This window comes from Perca fluviatilis, chromosome 8 (genome assembly GCF_010015445.1).
Source record: "Perca fluviatilis chromosome 8, GENO_Pfluv_1.0, whole genome shotgun sequence".
NCBI lineage: Eukaryota > Metazoa > Chordata > Actinopteri > Perciformes > Percidae > Perca > Perca fluviatilis.
Genome location: NC_053119.1, coordinates 22,794,198 through 22,814,409, shown reverse-complemented (window position 1 = coordinate 22,814,409; position 20,212 = coordinate 22,794,198). Strand labels below are relative to the sequence as shown.

The window sequence follows — 20,212 nt, the reverse complement described above, 5'->3', positions numbered from 1 at the left end:
CTTGGGATGTTTAAAGCTTGGGAAATCTTTTGTATCCAAATCCAGCTTTAAACTTCTCCACAACAGTATCTCGGACCTGCCTGGTGTGTTCCTTGTTCTTCATGATGCTCTCTGCGCTTTAAAACGGACCTCTGAGACTATCACAGAGCAGGTGCATTTATACGGAGACTTGATTACACACAGCTGGATTCTATTTATCATCATTAGTCATTTAGGTCAACATTGGATCATTCAGAGATCCTCACTGAACTTCTGGAGAGTTTGCTGCACTGAAAGTAAAGGGGGCTGAATAATTTTGCACGCCCACTTTTTCAGTTTTTTATTTGTTAAAAAAGTTTGAAATAGCCAATGAATTTCGTTCCACTTCATAATTGGGACCCACTTGTTGTTGATTCTTCACAAAAAAATTACAGTTTTATATCTTTATGTTTGAGGCCTGAAATGTGGCAAAAGGTCGAAACGTTCAAGGGGGCTGAATACTTTCGCAAGGCACTGTATGTGTTTGCAGTGTGTAGCTTTTTTTAATGCATTAGGCATCCTTTCCAACTCAACTTAAAATTAAACATTGTTCAAAAGCACAAATCCTTGTGATTCTATCTGTGTGAACCATTTTAAGATTCCAATATCAATGTGACCATAACAGTTGATTTTTTTGTAACAGGAGTGCATACAAAACAGAACAGTATAGGAAAAGACAAGAAACATATGTGCATATCACTTAGATTCATTCTGACTTGATAGTACAGTAGATGATAGTAAACTCCAAAATGTTCAGAAGAGACCAGGATCATCATGTTAATCAAAGGAGTTCAATAACAATAACTATTTTATTTTGTGTCTGTCATTTTTGGGCTTGTGTTCAATAAGGAGGCTGTTTATTAATAGGTTAACAAAACAAAAAGAATCAGTGGTTGTTTGTAATGCTTCAACCTGAAACATCAAAATCCTCTTTGTTGTTGCTACAATGACACGACCATCTGGCAGAGAGAGAAGTCTCGCTTACATCTGTTGTAGGTGTCTTTAATTGAACATAAACTTGGTGAATTGTATATTTTTAAGTAATATAACACAGACACACCAGAAGGGTGGCCAAAATGTGTAGAGTACACAGAACACTACAATGAATAATACTATTACAACAACAATTCATAATAATAATAATAATAATAATAATAATATACCATCCTCGTTACAACATGCATTATATGAGTTTTTGAATTTCTTAAAATATTCAGAAATAAATTAAAGAGGTAACACGTGAAGGGCTTTATCAGTAGAATCACTTGTTTTTAACAGACAATGAAAAGAAGCCAAAATACACAACAGAGATGAATGTCCTCTTACTGAAGTGAGATCTGACAGTTTGGCTGTGCTTCCTTCAAAACAACCTCATAGAAATCAAGAGTTGTCCTCCAAAACATCATGATGTATTAAATCATATAATTAAAAGACATCATTGTAAATTTAGAATAACTGTAACAGCAAAATAAAATGTAAAACACGCTGCACTAATTTTACCTACAGATATCAAATGATAAGAGAAGTGGAAAGTTCTACAGTGTTTACAGAATGGGTGTAGCCTTTTGAAACACAGCTGAAAATGAACCTCTTAGCAGACAGCACAGCCTTTTATTTGACATACCGCAGAAAACTAGACTGCCGCTCCTTTCTGGCAACAACTAAACAACCTTGAAACGCTGGTGTCACAACTGCCGAGCGTTTCACACTGATGGCTACAACGACGCTGCTGCAAATCCCATCAGGATGGAGGGAGAAATGGGGAAGAGGATTGCAGACATAAGCCGGGAGAGGAGACATTGTTGAGCTCTGTACGACACATGTAGAGAGTGGAAGTAATGGGGGACAGATGACTCCAGTATGTGTGGGTCTGTCTGTGTGGCGTTCTGACCTTTGCAATAGTCCGCGGGGTCCTCCTGCTCCTCATCGTCGGAGCCCAGGATCTCCTCCTCCGGCTCCGGTGGCCCTGCTGGCTCAGGGGGAGGCGGAGGGGGCGGTGGGGGAGGAGGAGCACTCACCGGGGCTTTCTGCTGGGTCTCAGGCCTGTAAACACAACAGAGGGATGGAAGTTAGGTAACTTTTAACTTTTCTTTACTTTTAACTTTTATCGGAAACCCATCTCCCAGCCTGAACATTTTTGTTTTTGTATTTCTAGCTGTGACTCAAAGCGAGTGCAAGGTGTTTGGTGTTTTTTGCCCCCAACGGCGCCTTCCAGGCAGCGCGGCAATGGTTATGTTTAGGGTTAAGGTTAGGGTTAACTGTCTGGAAGGCGCCCTTGTAGGCACAAAACACCATTGAGCTGAGTGCAACTCTAGACTGAGCTTTAAGTGCAGATGACTAATATCTAAATAATGTGTCGCTGACTAGCATCATTCAACACTGATTCATCCAGTACTGAATTTATGAAAGCTTTTGATTTGCTGCTCTGAACACATTGTGTCAGACAGGTCTTTCATGCAGAAGAAGTGACGTTTAATAAGTCTGTGTTTGGAATAAATAGAAAAATATCTACAGTTGACATGACAGCAAGAGTCAGTGTTGCTGAACAAATAAAGAATGAAGGTGGCAACTACAGAAACTCATATTTAATCAAGAAGAAGGTCACAACACGAGGAATATGTTTTGACCGCAATACAATTAAATCATCAGAAGTGAAGAATATACAACATAAAACAGGTTCTGATCAAATCAAACCTAGCTAACTGATAGTCAATCAAGGATTTCTGCAAATGGAAGACCAAGCCTACTTGCAGAACATGCTTAAAGTGATGGTTCGGAGTAATTTCACCCTAGGGTCCTTTGCACCATGATCTCGAGCCAAACACCCCCCCAGAAGCTTTTCACCTGGGTTCGGATAGGAGCGTTAAGCGTAGCGTAGCGTTATCAGCTGAATAGCGGCGCAGAGGCTAATGGATCCGGTGTCTCTTAACATTACCCCACTAATAATGCCGAAATGATACCAAACGTCTACAGTAGTACAAATAGGTTATGCACTCATAAAAACGATGGATTGTAAAATTTGTAAGTACACCAGAAGTTTATGTAAATAACACTTGCCTGCTGGCTTCGCTGCGCTGCTGCTGTTACTACCGGGCAGTAAGAGCTTTAGGGACATCTACAAATTACAACACCGAAAAGAGATGCAACAAAAATATTTATTAATTTAATGATTAAATAAGGTAATGTCTCCAAACTTACCTCAATTATTACTTGTTTCCTGCTAGTTATACTACAGCACTTACTTTAAAAAATAAGTTAAATTAAAAATATATTTTTGTTGCATCTCTTTTCGGTGTTGTAATTTGTAGATGTCCCTAAGCACTCGTCTTACAGCAGCAACAACAACGGCAGAGAGCAGAAGCCAGCAGGCAAGTGTTATTTACATAAACTTCTGGTGTACTTACAATCTTTACAATCCATCGTTTTATGAGTGCATAACCTATATATACGTGTAGACCTTTGGTATCATTTTCGGCATTATTAGTGGGGTAATGTTAAGAGACACTCGGATCCATTAGCCTCGCGCTTAAGCTATTCAGCGGCTAACGCTACTCTACGCTAACTCTCCCAATGTTAGACCCAGGTGAAAAAAGCTTCTGGGGGGGTGTTTGGCTCGAGGTCATGGTGCAAAGGACCCTAGGGTGAAATTACTCCGAACCATCACTTTAAGGAAATACTTTAGTTTTACGTTTTTTCTTGTGTGTATGACAAGCCCCATGTTTGACATAATAATAAAATAAAATAAAATAATAAAGTCAAACCCAAACCCAATGGATCTTATTCTCATATTCCCTAAAGTTGTTGTAAAAGTACACTTTCAGATTTACAAAAGAGCAGAACACAAGCAGTCTTCTCCATGACCATGGCTGGGCATAGTTGATGCAGACAACATTAAAGGTCCCATGGCATGAAAATGTCACTTTATGAGGTTTTTTAACATTAATATGCATTCCCCCAGCCTGCCTATGGTCCCCCAGTAGCTAGAAATGGCGATAGGTTTAAACCGAGCCCTGGGTATCCTGCTCTGCCTTTGAGAAAATGAAAGCTCAGATGGGCCGATCTGGAATGTGCTCCTTATGAGGTCCTAAGGAGTGAGGTTACCTCCACTTTCTCTGCTTTGCCCGCCCAGAGAATTTGGCCCACTCATTAGAGAGAGACATCATGGCTTTCAAACGAGCAAAGTGGCTGTTGGTCAAGGCCACACCCCCACCCTCCACCTTGCCCCCCCTCTCTCCTCCTCAATAGCATTTAAAGCTACAGACACAGAAATTGTACGTCCTAAGGAAAGCTCATTATGCGACTGGCTGTAGTGGCTGTAATTCTGCACCAAGGCTGAATTTTGGGAAAGAGACTTCAGATACAGTATTAGGGGACCACTGAGGCTTATATAAAAGCATCCAAAAAGCACCATGTCATGGTACCTTTAATACTGTTATAATAACCACAGGTTAATTTTAATATAAATTCATGTTCTGAGGTATTTAAAATCAGATAATAAAAACAAAAGACATCAAACATTACATTGTGTTTTTAAGATCTAATGCTATGATAGATATCAATAAGATTGAACTTAATGATAACACTGAATTATCACCCAGTCCAAATCATAACTGCAGTTGGTTGATTGGCTGATATTGTTTGTAGCTCCCAGACAGTCAGGTTGAACCGGTCAACACCCACCCAACACCTCAGACATGAATCACCAGACAAAAGATGGATGACATCCAAAATCAAAAAAGAAAAAAATCAATTTTGAATCAATCCTGAAAAAATGTAGTATTATGTAGAAGGTATTCTTAAAAACGCATGGCATGATTAATGACATTGACATATTAATACATATTAAACTATGATATCAGAAGGTTCATCTCCACTGTCCACACCGGTCCTCTCAGTTAGCAGCCTTGTTCCACTCCCTTTTGCATTTCTAAACTGGAACTGAGCCCATGAGAGAGAAAAAATAAAATAGGCTGCAGAACACAAGCTGCTTCTTTCTATAGGCCTGGCTACTTTTTGAGCATTTATCCAGGGCGACTTACAATGATTGATGAGGCAGGGGGTTCAGCGTTTTGCTTTAGGATGCTGCCATGGCACACATTTGGGGTGGTTTGTTGTATGTTTTGGGCCAATTCCACCAAACACAATTTACACCAACCTGCCACTGTGCTACTTGTAATCGATTTTGGTCTAACTAGCCCACGGTTCTTTACTGTTCATGGATCCCGTAGAGCAGTGGTTCCCAACCTGAAGGTAGGGACACCCCAAGGGGTTGCAAGGTCAATCTGAGGGGTCAAACATTTACAAAAATTACAAAACTACATTTATTGTTTCCAGACGTTCTTCTATTGTTTTTCTTGAATAGTGCTGGAAAACTTCACCTCTTATGGCCTCTGAAAAAAATAAAAAAAACTCCTGGGAACTCCTGCTTTAAAGCACTGAACACTAAACTCTACCACTGCATGCTATGCCTGCAGTACCACAGTGATATAACAATGCTATCCAACAACAATGTGACACAATGTGTCCACATTTGCTGTGATTGTGATTGTTTGTGTCAGATGAGCTCTCCTGTCACACAATCCTGTAATATATGAAGAAGGTGTGCATTGGAGGTGAGAATGTAGCTCTCACATTCATCAGTGCTGGGAAAAAGGGGGACATTTTCAATCAATCTAACGTTTCCTTATCATGACTAAATCAAATCTTCACCTTAAGAAAACTCGCCGTTTCAATGATCTCTCTGTTAGACAACGGAGCCTAAGAGAGCTCGACAAACACGTACTATTCCACGTCACCTTAAAGTGCCGGCGACATGATCAACTGCTAAATTAGGACAGAAAAAATATAAACACACAAAGCAAGCGCTTGTGAGCTGTGATAAAATTGCGGTCACAGGCTCAGACACATGCTGGAGCCTCTTGGTGCGTTGCCATGGCAACTGCAGAACAAGGAGGGGGGGGGCGAATATCCAGGACACCAAGCGTTAATGTGGTGGCAAGGCCCACACACACACACACACACACACACACACACACACACACACACACACACACACACACACACACACACACACAAACACACACACAGTAGAGGGCTGTCCTTGCAGTAGGATGCTGCTTCTTTACCAAAGCAGTCACGTAGGGTGTCTGTCATACATCACATCTATAAGCTCAGCGCTTTTATAAGACTCATTTTGCCATTGGCTGTACGAACACTTAGCCTCCCATAACTTGCTGGACCTGAGCCGAGCAGCAAAAACATTAAGACAGCAAAGAGAGACAGGCAGAGGAAAGACGGGGACAGAATAAAGACGAATTGAGCGTGTGAACAGACAGAAAACAGAAAGAAAGAGGTGGAAATGAAGAGAAACAAGAAAGGAGAAAATCAGAGAGGTGGGCAGAAAAAAAGAAAGAGAAAGAAAAAGGAAGTCAGATGTACTGTAGAGAGAAGCCTAATCAGACTAAAACAACAACCGCAAGAGACATACATAAGCAAAAAGGAGAGACAGAAAAATATGCAGGCACAGACGGACAGACAAATACAGTATACACAGAGAGAGAGAGAAAGAGAGAGAGAGAGAGAGAGAGAGAGAGAGAGAGAGAGAGAGAGAGAGAGAGAGAGAGAGAGAGAGAGGCAGACAAACACAAGCCGAGACAGAGAAAAATAGAGAGGCAGAATGAGAGTAGTGTAGGCTGACAAGCAGAGAGAACAGTCAGAACAAAACAGAGACACAAGCAGAGAAAAACAGAGGCAGCAGGCAGGAAAACACAGAAACAGAGAAAGAGAAAGAAGAGAAAGAGACAGGAAGAAAATAACAGCATGGACACAATCAGGGGGGGAAACATACAAAACAATTTGCCTTGTATGTGGGTGTATGTTTTTTGAGACATACTGTACATCATTCCACCTTAAATTCCACTGAAAAACAGGTGGAGGTGGAAAAAGCATTCGTGCTATGCGAGTGGAAAGCAAACAGAAGGCTGACAACAAGCTCATCTTTGAACACCAAAACACAACAGTGAACTATGGTCATTACCTTCAAACACAGTGCAGCATTTGTGTAATGAGAAATTAAGATTTTTTTGGGGGGTGGTGATGATCTGTTTTTTTCTGCTTTTATTTGTACAAAAGTGAGATGTTACATCCTTTTTTTAAATATGCAAATCACAGCATACAGTAGATCGAGAGAGTAATCCCCCCCTCCCCCTCCCCCTTCAGAGGCTGTTAATGGCTGCCAAAGTCTACAGACACCCTGCTAGACCAGAACTGCACTGTTCAACTGTACAGAGAGCTACACAATTGCATCTGCAACACTGTGTTGTGTTGTTTAATATCTTCTATAAAACAAATTAATTCCAGGATCGCTTTCAGGTATGCCCGCAATGAGGAAAATGACAGTCATCATCTGTAGAGTTGTGGTTGTTAACCTTTACGGTACTGTGACACACACATGCACAAAAATAAAAAAAGGTACCAGGCTCAGAAAACCCTTTGCCTTATGGTGTATCAGGTTGCAGGGTGTATAGCTTGCACCTTTTGTTTTTGGTCTTTTAACTATTTAAAAACAGTTCAAGTTAGATTTTAAGTTACAGAAATGATCAATTAAGTATTTGCTACTGGGCAAATTAGTGCCAATATGTGGAGGAAATATATTATTACACATTTAAACAGAGGATGGAGCATGGTAAGCATGAAATCCTGCACACTGTTGAACGTCAGTGGCACATGTTTAGAATCAGAAGTTAAATTACTGGTTGTGGTGTTTTTGTTTACAATGTTTTCAGATTTTGTACAGCTGGCTAGCTATGAAGGATTAATGCTGGGTTAAAAGACAGGGTTTGGGTCAGGGTTACAGTAGTCTGGATCAACGGAAGTACATTTCCAGGATAATTCCCTGTCCCTCACCTTCCGCTCTCTGTGTGTTGACGTTCTCAAACTCTGTTCGCTTCGAGAAACAACAACAAACTTGGAGCTAGCATGCTACACGCTGAAAATGGCAAGTTTGGAAAAACAATTGGATTGTTCAACAAGGCAGGCTTGCTTGGTTCTTTCGGGGAATGATTGTAAAGATTTACAAAGAACATGTTTAGGGCATTATCTATCTAACTGGGACATTTTGGGACCAATTGACGGGGATTTGCTATGGACAAAATACACACGGCGATACACTGGTAAAAGCAAATTAAGTTTAACCATGTATCCAGCTAATTTAAATAGTTCATGTTACTGTATTGTGTGAGCAATTAACTTGTTTTAATATTGTATGTGGGGTTTCCTTTTGCGGAGTGCAAATGTTCCACCAAAACAAGTTCCTTCCTGAGACCATTTCAATGTATGTGCTGTGGAGATAGGTCTGGCAATGCGAGACTAGGGTTACGGTAACTACATTCTAGCAGTTATATGAAAAACTACAAATCCGGTCATGAAACTGCAGCTTTCTCTATTGCTGGAACATGCACCTCACTTGTGCACCTCACCACAAACTTAAGGTTGATATAATGGCAGAGCTGTGCTGATTATCAAGATGATATTAACACTGTAATGGTTCAGCTGGTGTTTGTGCACAGGTGTGATCACCTTGCCTTCGGGGCAGTGTGGGAGAAGAAAATATGAACCATCAGGAATGTCCTGCCTGTACAGTATAAGTATTTTTATGTTCGTGTAAAAGTGTGTGTGCGAGCTTATTAAGGCATTGTCCACTCCTGCAGTAATGCAAGTTTAAAATAGGACACTAAATGCATATTTTGGTAAAACATTATTTTGAAAGTGGTAGCACCGCTCCAGTACATGTGACTGTAGAGCACAGGTTGAGACAAGAGTCTGTCAGCCTATAACCGTGTACTGTGGAACTGGAAGTAAATGACTGCAGAATGTGCCGTACATCCTTCAACATCTTGTTATGTGTGTGGACATGCCCAGGCTGTTTCTTACACCCTAACCTTAGTGTAAAGTGTGTGGACAGATCTGAACACACACACACACACACACACACACACACACACACACACACACACACACACACACACACACACACACACACACACACACACACACACACACACACACACACACACACACACACACACACACACACACACACACACACACAGTTTTCAGTGTCCGCTTTTCCACTCTCACGCCCTGCAATGGCATCTGTAACCCCAGTGTTACAATCTCCACCAACAGGCACGCTGTTTTAGATCCAGCATGCTTTAAGTGAAAATCTGCATACCAAAGAACCATTAATTAAATAAGACATTTCACTCATTGAACAGGTAATGCACAGTATGACGTGATTAGTTCAAATGTTCTGTTGTACTAAGCTAACTTGAAAGGTTCGTCTTGTTGCTAATCAACGGAGGACCAAGCTTGTCCCAGCTTCATCATTCACACCTGAAGACATCACCGTATCATCTGCAGAAGATCATCATGACTGCAGTGGAAACGCTGTGCTGTGCTGGGGGATGAGGAGAATATTGAGGAAAAAAAAAAAAAGATGTAAAGTGATTTACTTTGACAAAACCCACAGGAAGAAGATAGACTTAAGACGCCACTGAAGACTGAATTCCTCACCAATCGTAAAGCAATTTTTCCTACCAGTAAATTTCTCATCATACCACACTGTCTGAACAGCTTTGCTGCTGTAAATTGCTGACTTGACAGGGCAAGGAAACAGGTAAAACAACTTCTGGCTTTACCCTCAAAACAAGTATTCATTTTGATATAAATACAGCTCTGTGTCAACAATTACAAGAATCCACTGTCATCATGTCAATGAAACTAAAGTTTCAGAGTTAGACACCTTTAGTTGAACTCAGAAAAGGTCTGGATATTGAGGGGGTGGTGATGATCTGGTTTTTGTTCTGCTTTTATTTGTACAAAAGTGAGATGTTACATCCTTTTTTAAATATGCAAATCACAGCATACAGTAGATCCAGAGAGTAATTCCCCACCTCTCCCCCTTCAGAGGCTGTTAATGGCTGCCAAAGTCTACAGACACCCTGCTAGACCAGAACTGCACTGTTCAACTGTACAGAGAGCTACACAATTGCATCTGCAACACTGTGTCATGTTGTTTAATATCTTCTATAAAACAAATGAATTCCAGGATAGCTTTCAGGTATGCCCGCAATGAGGAAAATGACAGTCATCATCTGTAGAGTTGTGGTTGTTAACCTTTACGGTACTGTGACACACACATGCACAAAAATAAAAAATGTACCAGGCTCAGAAAACCCTTTGCCTTATGGTGTATCAGGTTGCAGGGTGTATAGCTTGCACCTTTTGTTTTTGGTCTTTTAACTATTTAAAAACAGTTCAAGTTAGATTTTAAGTTACAGAAATGATGAGGGGTAAACGTATGGTAGCTACTTTGCATAGGCAAAGTAAAAGTACATTCTTTGGTTGAGGAACAAACTGATGCTGTTACTGTGCAAATTAGTGCCAATAAATGGAGAAAATATATTATTACACATTTAAACAGAGGATGGAGCATGGTAAGCATGAAATCCTGCACGCTGTTGAACGTCAGTGGCACATGTTTAGAATCAGAAGCTCTGGTTGATGGACAGCATAATCACTAGAGCTAGACCGATAAATCAGCCAATATTAGCTTATTAGCAGATACATCGTATTTTAATCGTAATTTAGAAGTGTCACCATTACATAGTTTGTCCACCAGAGAGCACTGACAGGTTAAATGTAAAATGTCTTTGTATATTATCTTGGTCGCATTGCTATAAAAAAAAAAAAACAATCTCAAGGATCCGTATTATGATTGTTGGTTTATGCAATGTATTGTAAAAAATTACTATTGGCTGATATATTGTAATAAGATATTTACAACTCCAAACTATCAATATCGGCCTCAAAAATCCAATAATGGTCGGGCTATAATCATGTCTCAGTGCCTAACCAACATACATAGCCTAAATGTTGACGGTATTCCCAGGTGTAAAGGATAAGGCTGGCGATAGTATTTATCATGGTTAATGTCAAGAAATCCCAAGAAAAGACAAAACAACAACGTGTTAGTCCATCTCTCAATAAATTCGGACTTCCCTGGCTCTCACCCTCTAACCTATTTCATAAAAAATACAATCCTTTATAAAAAAAACTAGGTCATGAATATAATGCATACTTACATTTTTAAAAGCTAAATAATTTGCTAAAACAGCTGGGCCCTGTAGTTTTGAATCAAACTTTACTCAATCCAAAGCAAATAGTGTAAGAGTAATTTTCAGCATGATTTGGTTCTTTTGTGAGTATTTACAGCAGCAGGACGGTACCCATGTTCATTGTAATGGAGAAAGATGTCACCTGGTGCAACGGTGTGGATCACTAATGTCTTTTGATAGTTTTTTTAATAACTATGTAAATAGCTCAAATGCTATTCTCATGTAAAATTCCATCACTTTGAAACTGTTTTGAGGCCCATGGATCTGCAGATAGATAACACTCCCAGTGGTGTTTTAAAAAAGGTATGGAAGCTAGAGCAGTGTCTATGTCAAAATGCTTCCCTGGATATGATTCTTTTGAAATGATGATGTCAGTAAAGACTGAATATGATCTGTCTTTACTGTTGTAAGTTGAAGTGGTTGAGATTGTGAATTATTCTGCCTCCTATCAACACATCATTTATTTCGAGTATTCCAGCCCATACATATCTTTGATGTTGTGATTTGACTAGGTTTTGTTGCTTGTGTGTGTGGTGACTGCTCCATCCACAAAAAATCAGTAACTGAACCAGTTAAAAGAATGCCACAATCATTTTGAAGGAATCTGGGTCTCATCGTATTTGCCCCATTTAATGACACATAGTAAAAAATTTCTTTTCTTGATAACATCAGTGAAAAGACATGAGAATGACAAACTACGAGTGCCTTTTTTAACCTTTGCTGTCAGTCTTGATCTGCCTGCTATAGCCAGGCCAAAATACATGCAGTTATGCCATAAATAATTACGGAAATACATTATTACGGAAAGACTAAAATGCATCTTGAACCCATTGTCTCGTTGCATATCTTCTTTGCAATTACATTTTTTCTTCTATTTTTCCTGAATCTTATAGACATGACCAAAAAGAATGTTTTTGCAGTATAATTGCATATAATATAATGACAAAGAAAACCAGAGCGTTTCTAACACATCTCCGACCACTCAGAAGCCATAAAACAGTTGACAGCTCTTGAGTTAAAACTTGATGACTCATCCTTAAACATGTCTCGTTATCACCAGGGTAACAGGTATTCCTTAGCAACAAGAGCATCATCCTCCACTCTCAATGTTAAGGCGTGGGTTTCAGACCGCGGGTGTCCTTCAGCTCTGCTTAACCATTCCAACAGTCTCCACCTCTGATTGATTCATCGTTAATCTTTCATTCTCTCCGTCTCTCCATCTTGGCCCGGTTGGACAGCTGACTCATTCTCTCCTCTCCTCCAGAGTATGTGTCTGTGCAGAGGACTGAGATCTCAACGCTATTTTCAGGATGAAGCCTGCACTGCCCCCACGTAACCTCTAGCTGATGGCTCAGCAGGATCCTGTTTCATACCACCAGCCATCAATTCAATACATTATCACAAGGTGCAATGCTAGATTCCCATACAGCATACACTATGAATGTGGCTGCTGCCACAATCCTGTACTACAAATTTGTCTTCAGAGGTATTTTCAAGGCAAGAGGTCCAGACAACATTAGCCCTAGGGTAGTCTTCATCCACGACGTTCCACTTCCGGGATTGCTCTTGTTCTGCCGGAAATTCCGTTACCTTCCACTTTCTTTGTGGTGTAATTTTAAACTCCGGTCGATTTATGAAGACTATGGTTAACCGCTCTTCAGATCTCTGCAGGGTAAAACCAGACAGCTAGCTAGACTATCTGTCCAATCTGAGTTTTCTGTTGCACGACTAAAACAACCTTTGAACCTACACGTTCTACCAAAACAAGTTCCTTCCCTTCCCGGCTATTTTGCAGCTGCACCGTGGCTCCGCTCGGCGCTTAGCACCGCCCAAGACGATTGTGATTGGCAGGGTACCCCCAGGATTCTTGAATTTAAATTTAAGACTTTGTAAGACCTTTTTAATGGCACCTAAGATGAAATTTAATGCCAACTAAACGGCCATATAATGGAAAATTAGTGTGGATTTCAGGCCTGAGAAAAGAATTATTTACCATGTAATATATTATAACCTGAATTTAATAAAACATTTTATTATAATACTCAACGATCATATTTAACTCACAACTTTGACACGCACAAAAAAACAGGATATTAAAAAATAAAACGTGTGCACGTGTTACAATTAGTTCCACCTTGGCTAGATAGGAGAATATTTAATGTGTATAATATGCCAATATAAATGCCAACTGCTTCAGTGATTGTTTCATCCCGTTCTGCTTTCGAGTCTAAAGGTTGCTTGAAAGCAGCGGGGATAAAGTTTATTTTTTCTCACCCCACTGATCGGCACATCTGGGTGATGCCGTCAAATGTGCGTTAACATGCTCACCATATCCATGGATTTATAATAAAACACCATGTTGAGCCGTTACTATTATACATCCACACTGCGCACACTCCTCGGTCAAGAGCATAAAGAAAAACATTGTCGTAAACAGTACCTGTACTGTCGTATAACATCCATTAACACAACCAGAAATATCATCTTTTTTTCTATGCATTCTTCTTCGCTTGTCAAAATCTGGCACCTACATTACCCACAATTTAACTTGACCACCAGTCTGTTAAATTGTTCAGTCTGAGATTCAGGTGTGTTATGCGGCAAATGTAGCCCTGGGCTGCTAGCCTCAAGTGGAGGTGAGGAGCGGGCTACAAAAGGTCTGGTGAGCTCAATTCTTTCTAACTCCACACCTCTAGATATTTTAATTTATGATTGGCTGGGTATCGTTAAAAAAAATGTGATACCGATACCGTGACTTCGATACAGGTTCCTAACAGCACAAATGCTTTTTTATTTTATTTTCAGCTCCTACTACGCGAGCCATGTCTTTGTGCGTAACGTCGTTTTTCCTGCGTGTCTCTACAACGTGTAACGTTAGACAGCCAATCACCAGCATTATTAGAGCTTGGTAGAAGCATGCTGCATGCTTATTGGTTCACCGACTCTGATGAGACTTTACTCCTTAGCTATTGAAATTGGGTATTGAATGACGAGGCAGATTTAACATGGTTGAATTGACTTTAAAAACTTGAATCAAAATCACAACCTTTACTTTGAAGTGCCTTCAAATCCATCCAGCCCATCAAGCTGGGCTAGAAGCTTGCAGGTTTACCACAAAATGAGGGACAAAGTTGTACCGGAATACTGTGCACCGTATGGTTAAAATGTGTGGTGGATCTGTTGCCAAGTGTCCTCTGATGACTCATGTATCACCAGATGCATCAATGAGAATAATGCAAAAGGGTACACAGGTCTTATAGAAAGATGAATTAAACAGTGTAATAAGATTGACTTGCAACTCTTTGCCAGAGCACGGAACTAGGGGTCAACTTCATCAATGATTCTACATGTTACCATCAAGGAGAAGGCAGGAGAGATGGTGGAATATCACTGGTTCCTCAAAGCACAATCAATAGAAAAGTATTACCATTATTAGATAAGATAATAACACACCTTACATAACCATTATACAGCACTTTGGCAGCCACAGTTGCACAAAAGTTTTTTTTCTTTTAATGGAGGTAGAATTTTCTTTTAATTTCTATTTTCTTGTTATTCATGTTCGTATGGATTGCCCATTTGCATCTACCTCTTCTTTCCTGAACTGCTGTAACAATTTCTTCTTCTTCACAGTGACCGATAAAGTAGCTTCATAACCAAGACAGTCTAGCTAGCTCTAAAAAAATAAAAAATATATACACAATGCAACTAAATGAATCGATGCATTTTACAGCAAATAACATGCATTTCATCGATAGCCTTGCATCCTGCTGAGATGTTGTTACACAAGACAATGACCTGCTTCCACCTCACACACTGTGCTGTATGTCACTCTGGATAAAAGCATCAGCTGAATGGCTAAAAACTGGAATGTAAGTCATAATTTAGTTATGATTATAATGGGGTTAGAGTGTGTGTTTTTTTTCAACTCTCGATGATTAAGCTAAATACTGTAGCTTCTATTAATAGACGCAGAAAAATATAAATACTCTGCTTTGTGCCGCAGGGTTCAGGCCACACCAATCTATAGAGGCTGAATCGACTGTTGTTGAAATTCCCACACAGGCAACCACATGCTACCCTGCACTGACTGAACTCTACAAGTAGATATAAAATGCACAGCGTACACGTATACACAGGGGAACAAATGTGCACACACTTAAAGATGACAAACAACAAAGGTTAAAAAGCAACATCCATACAATCCTCGATTGAACGCACAAATGTAGAGATGCTGGTGCACTAAAATAAACGTGCAGCAGGTAGACACTCGTGGCTGCATGGAAAACCCTTGTGATAAACCCAGTTGACTTGGAATAAAATTTGCATTAGAAAACAGGAGCACTGCTCTACATGGCTGGTGGGGTGGCGTATGTGCGCATGTGTACACAAAACACACAAAGACACAACGCCTGAGGCAGTGGAAGTCAAGTGACATGACTGCAGACCGAGTGGGACAAGCACATTTCTATCTCCTGAACACAAAGACCAACATCCACATCCCCAAAAACACAAAAACATACATGCACACCAAGAAAATCACATTCATGCGTTTTCTCTGCTCTGTTGTACAAAAAGCCATTAGTCTGGGATTCATGGTTTCTTCTGCTCAGTATAGAAACAACTAACAACATTTCATACACACTGAGCCGACGGGTATCTGCTTTATATTTTATTGTGCGGTGCATTTTAAACTTTGCACTCCTTTCTCTATAGTGCACTCATTCACTGCATTCTGTATTTATACATTCCAGTGACGTCAGCCAGCCACAAAGCCTGGTGTTATGGAGGTCACATCCGCCCACACTCAGTTTCAGAAAAGCGAGAGTGTCATGAGGGGCTATGTGCATGTATGTAAAATGCCAATACGAACATACTGTAGGCACATATACAGTAAATACACAGCCTTCAACTGTCTTCTCTTATTCACCGATGTGATATTAGTAAGTAGATAGTAAGTAGATAAGTATGTCATCACCTGTGGTGCTCTACATGGCCTAGATAATGACATTCTCAACAGGAAGCAAGGATGTTAAAGGATCAGAACCCTACATATACTTCTATTAGGCTGGACAATAAACCTAATATACTGGCAGCGTGTAGCTACATTGACTCACGCTGCAAGACATTTTGTGAATCTTATATCATTAAACTAAAAATAGCCACAACAACTAGTGACAGACCAATATCAATAACTTTGCATAAAATGGAGCTTTCCTTTGGCTGCAGATTTACAATGAGCCTGAATGAATGAATGTGCCTTAAGTCCACCATTGTCACCATCATGCATCACTATATCTTTTTACACAAATCAGGCTTCTTTATGCATGCTTTTCTGTACTTGGATTGTGGCTAAAAACAACGGCAACATGAAATCCTGTGTATTAATAAATTACTTTTAGTACTTATGAGAAATGTAGGTTTTTTTCAGAAAAGATATTTAATCTGCCCAAATCCACCATAATTACAAGCAACACAGAGGAATCATGTACTTGCAATTTGAGACTTAATTATTAGCACAGCAGCCTTGCTCACCACTCCCAGGGGGCTTCATTGATAGCAAAGGCCTCATCTTGAGCTAGGTACAGTAACAATAATCCTCCTGAAAAGTAACAAGACCTTATTAGTTTTCTAAAGCAGGCTCTAAATCATTTCTATTTATCACTGCCAATCAAAATCAATGTCACCATTAACGTGATCTGTATCCAACTGTCCCTCAGAACTACAATAAGAGGTCAAATAGACACCTGCCAATCCAAGGAAGAGCAGAAATGGACAGCGTGTTTTAATGCTTTAATGTGGATTGACGTTTTTCTATGTATGTGTCTAAAACCACATTGATGTTGTCCAAATTTAATTTCCACAGAGGTATTCACTGTATTAAAAAATCACATTATTATTTAGCTTATTCTCTGCAAAATCTTAATAGAAAGACAAAAATCAAAGTTGTTGAATTTAAATTGATGTTTTGATGGGTTTCACAACAATACATCAAAACCATGCAACAAGAAAGCAAGAAATAGCAGCGATCATTGCACCTTCTCTGGTGTTACATATCCAGGGGCGTTTCTAGGACTTGATGAGGTTCGGGGCTTAGCCCGGACCCATTAAAATAAACTGAACGCAATACACACAGAGCAGACAAAAAAAAAACGGCGATTGGCTAGTTTGTTAATAGCCGTGATCAGTATTTTCAGTTCAGCTGCCCAGTTTGTAGATGTTAGTTAGATGACACAAACATTTGGCTTAATCACAGCTGGCCAGGCAACCCAAAAGCAAAGGTTTTGTTTGTTTGTGATGTGATGTGGGGGTCTGGGGTCCTAACCCAGAAAACCTTGAGCATTAAACCTTCCTGCAAAAATTCCTGCATTCTGGTGAATTTTTGGCACCAAGTTCTAACTTTTTCTGCATCAATTTATGCTGTAAATATCTTTATTTATGTTAAGGGAAACAGATGACAATTCAAAATGTAAAACTATATTTTTATATAATGCAGTAAGGCTCAAGGGCATTTTGTATTGCGTTGAACTATGTATTCTCCCGTAGATCAACTTTTTCCTCACTATCTTTGCTGACCGAGTCAGTACACATTAAGGCATAATGTACTCTTCCCTCCTCTTTTGCGTCTTTTGTTGGAGAAATAACCTCTTTAAATGTGCATGCTTATTCACCTCATGGATACATTAAACCCCTGGACTTTAATAGCAGATGTGTTTCAACAAGATTTCTGCTCATGTTCAAAAAGTTCTGCACATTCAAAATATAACTCAGCTCATCTGTGTTCTCTGAGAGTTGGAGGAGTCATGATATTTTGGGAAAAATAAAAGTTATAATATTACAAGAATAAAGTCATAACATTTCAGAAAAATCCACCTGCACAGTAGTCGGCTGTGCATTACATTATTGCTCTGCCGATATGGTAGTACCTCAGAACTTCTGACAGACAGAGAGCCTTGTTTGGGAAGCGGCTATACGCTGCTCTACATCAGCGGTAGAAAACCAAAACTACGGCAGAAATACAGTACATACAGTACAGGAGCACAAGCCTGAGTTGTGACACGTCTGCTGCAGCATCACCGCAGCAGAGCGCGTCCATTATGATTACCTGAAGCTGCACAGACCACAGAAGCCGCGCTGCTCTTCTCTATTTTTACAGAGAGAGATTGGACACAAAGCGACTGAATTTAAATTGTGATGCTATAATGAGTGTGGTCTACTCCAAAATAAGAAAGTCAAACGTGCCAACAGCAACACAAAAAGCAAAATAACAAAAGCTTTCAGTGCTTGAAAAACATTAACATTTTTGAAGTAATATATCTGGTCATCACAGTGTTTTTTTAAACAATGTTTATCTCTTTCTGAAAAAAAGAACTCAGCAAATCCACCCTCAAAATAAATACACTCCATAGACAGCTTGCCTACTGTTGTCTTTTATTGTTTGTAGCTGAAAATGGGAACTCCCACGCCGTCTGTAAAATTGCCTATTGGTCTTTTCGATCCAGCACCCCTTCCGATACTTTATTTCCCTCATTCTTATTCTTATTTTTTCCCCACTCTACCTGTTTCGGAGGGCCCTGTGACGCAGGCGGAGCACGCACAAAGCCAGACCCCATTTCTTCTTAGTGGTCAGACACGAGCTTAACTCCATAGGGAGAGGAAAGAGTGATGGACGGACGAACAGAGGACACTGTACAGTAGCTCCCGCTCTCTGCTGTAGACTCACGGACACAACAGTGGAGGGACAGAAGAGCCCAGCCTTGAATTCCAGCAAAAGTCACGTGGGACTGTGACACCCACCTGCCAAGGATCCGTCTCAATGCCTGCTTCGAGTTTGAAGTGTTTAAGCATATAGGCACTAATCCCCACACATACTATAACAGAGGCCCAGATGCATCTTTTATACACAAACGCACACACAATATCTCACATACAGATCTGAAATGCAACACCCTCAACACATTAACACGCCTCCATCTGTATGACTGTTGAAACTAACTTGTTACCTAAAATACACTCTGAGCACTCTGAAAAGACATCCAATGTCAATTAAGCTTCCAGACACTGTTACCAAAAATATTTTATTATATAATTTGAATGTCAGCTCATTAGCATACCAGTGTGTCTGGCCTCAAAGCTTTACATATTGCTGTTAAGGGTTAGGCCACAGAAAGACCAGCGGTGTCATGTGCAAAGCCAGTTGTAAAAGGTAGAGCTAATTAAAAATAATGACATGTGTGGGTTGTCCCTGTATTAGGCTACGGATATCATAAACATTATTAGAGTTTTTAACAGAACTTTATATGTGTTTGTATGTTGGCTCACCACTTTCATCCAACAGCGTTTAGACAAACAAATATTTAACTAAAACTGGGAAACACTTAATATAAGGCAACGTGTCTCCTAGGGCTGGGTGATATGGAGAAAAACAAATATCACAATATTTTTGACCAAATACCGCAACGATATTGTAGTGTTGACTATTGGTGCTTTCACAAAATGTTTACACAAAGAGATTTTAGATAAATAATCATCAGTAATGTGGATATAATGACTAAGTGGGTAAAGGCAAATAATAGAACAGTCTGGTAAGTTCAGAAAATTACATCACTTTACTGTAATGCAGCCTTTAAAACCAGGATAACACTTATGCCATATTACGATATGCAAAATCTAAGACGATATCTAGTCTCATATCTCGATATCAATATAATATCGATATATTACCCAGCTCTAGTGTCTCCACCGATCTTAGTATTTTATTCTATTAAGTAGCCTAATAAACTTAATTAATAATTTAATATATTTCAATACGTCAACAACGTAAGCAGGATATGGGTTATTGTATTCAGCAGGCCTGCATGAAAAAGAAAAGCTGTAGCAGTAGTTGGGAAAAGCTATCAATAAGTTCTTGGGAAAAGGCACAAGCACTAGTTCACTTAATTTATTATGTCAGGACCTGTATAATATTTCAATAAAATCCCTATAGGGACTTCAATATACAATTGAAGGCAGGGTTA

The 20,212-nt window shown here is 39.7% G+C and overlaps 1 protein-coding gene across 1 annotated transcript in view; it reads right to left on the bottom strand.

Annotated features, from left to right (window-relative positions):
- The window catches only part of srpk2 (SRSF protein kinase 2), a 42,310-nt gene extending 23,452 nt beyond the window's left edge, over nt 1-18,858 (bottom strand). The window contains exons 1-2 of the mRNA XM_039808212.1: nt 18,755-18,858; nt 1,910-2,061 (exon numbers count right to left, since the gene is read on the bottom strand). Of these exons, the coding sequence (XP_039664146.1) occupies nt 1,910-2,061; nt 18,755-18,843 (241 nt within the window). The 5' untranslated portion in view covers nt 18,844-18,858. The remainder of the gene's footprint in view (nt 1-1,909; nt 2,062-18,754) is intronic.
- Nucleotides 18,859-20,212: the final 1,354 nt, after the last annotated feature.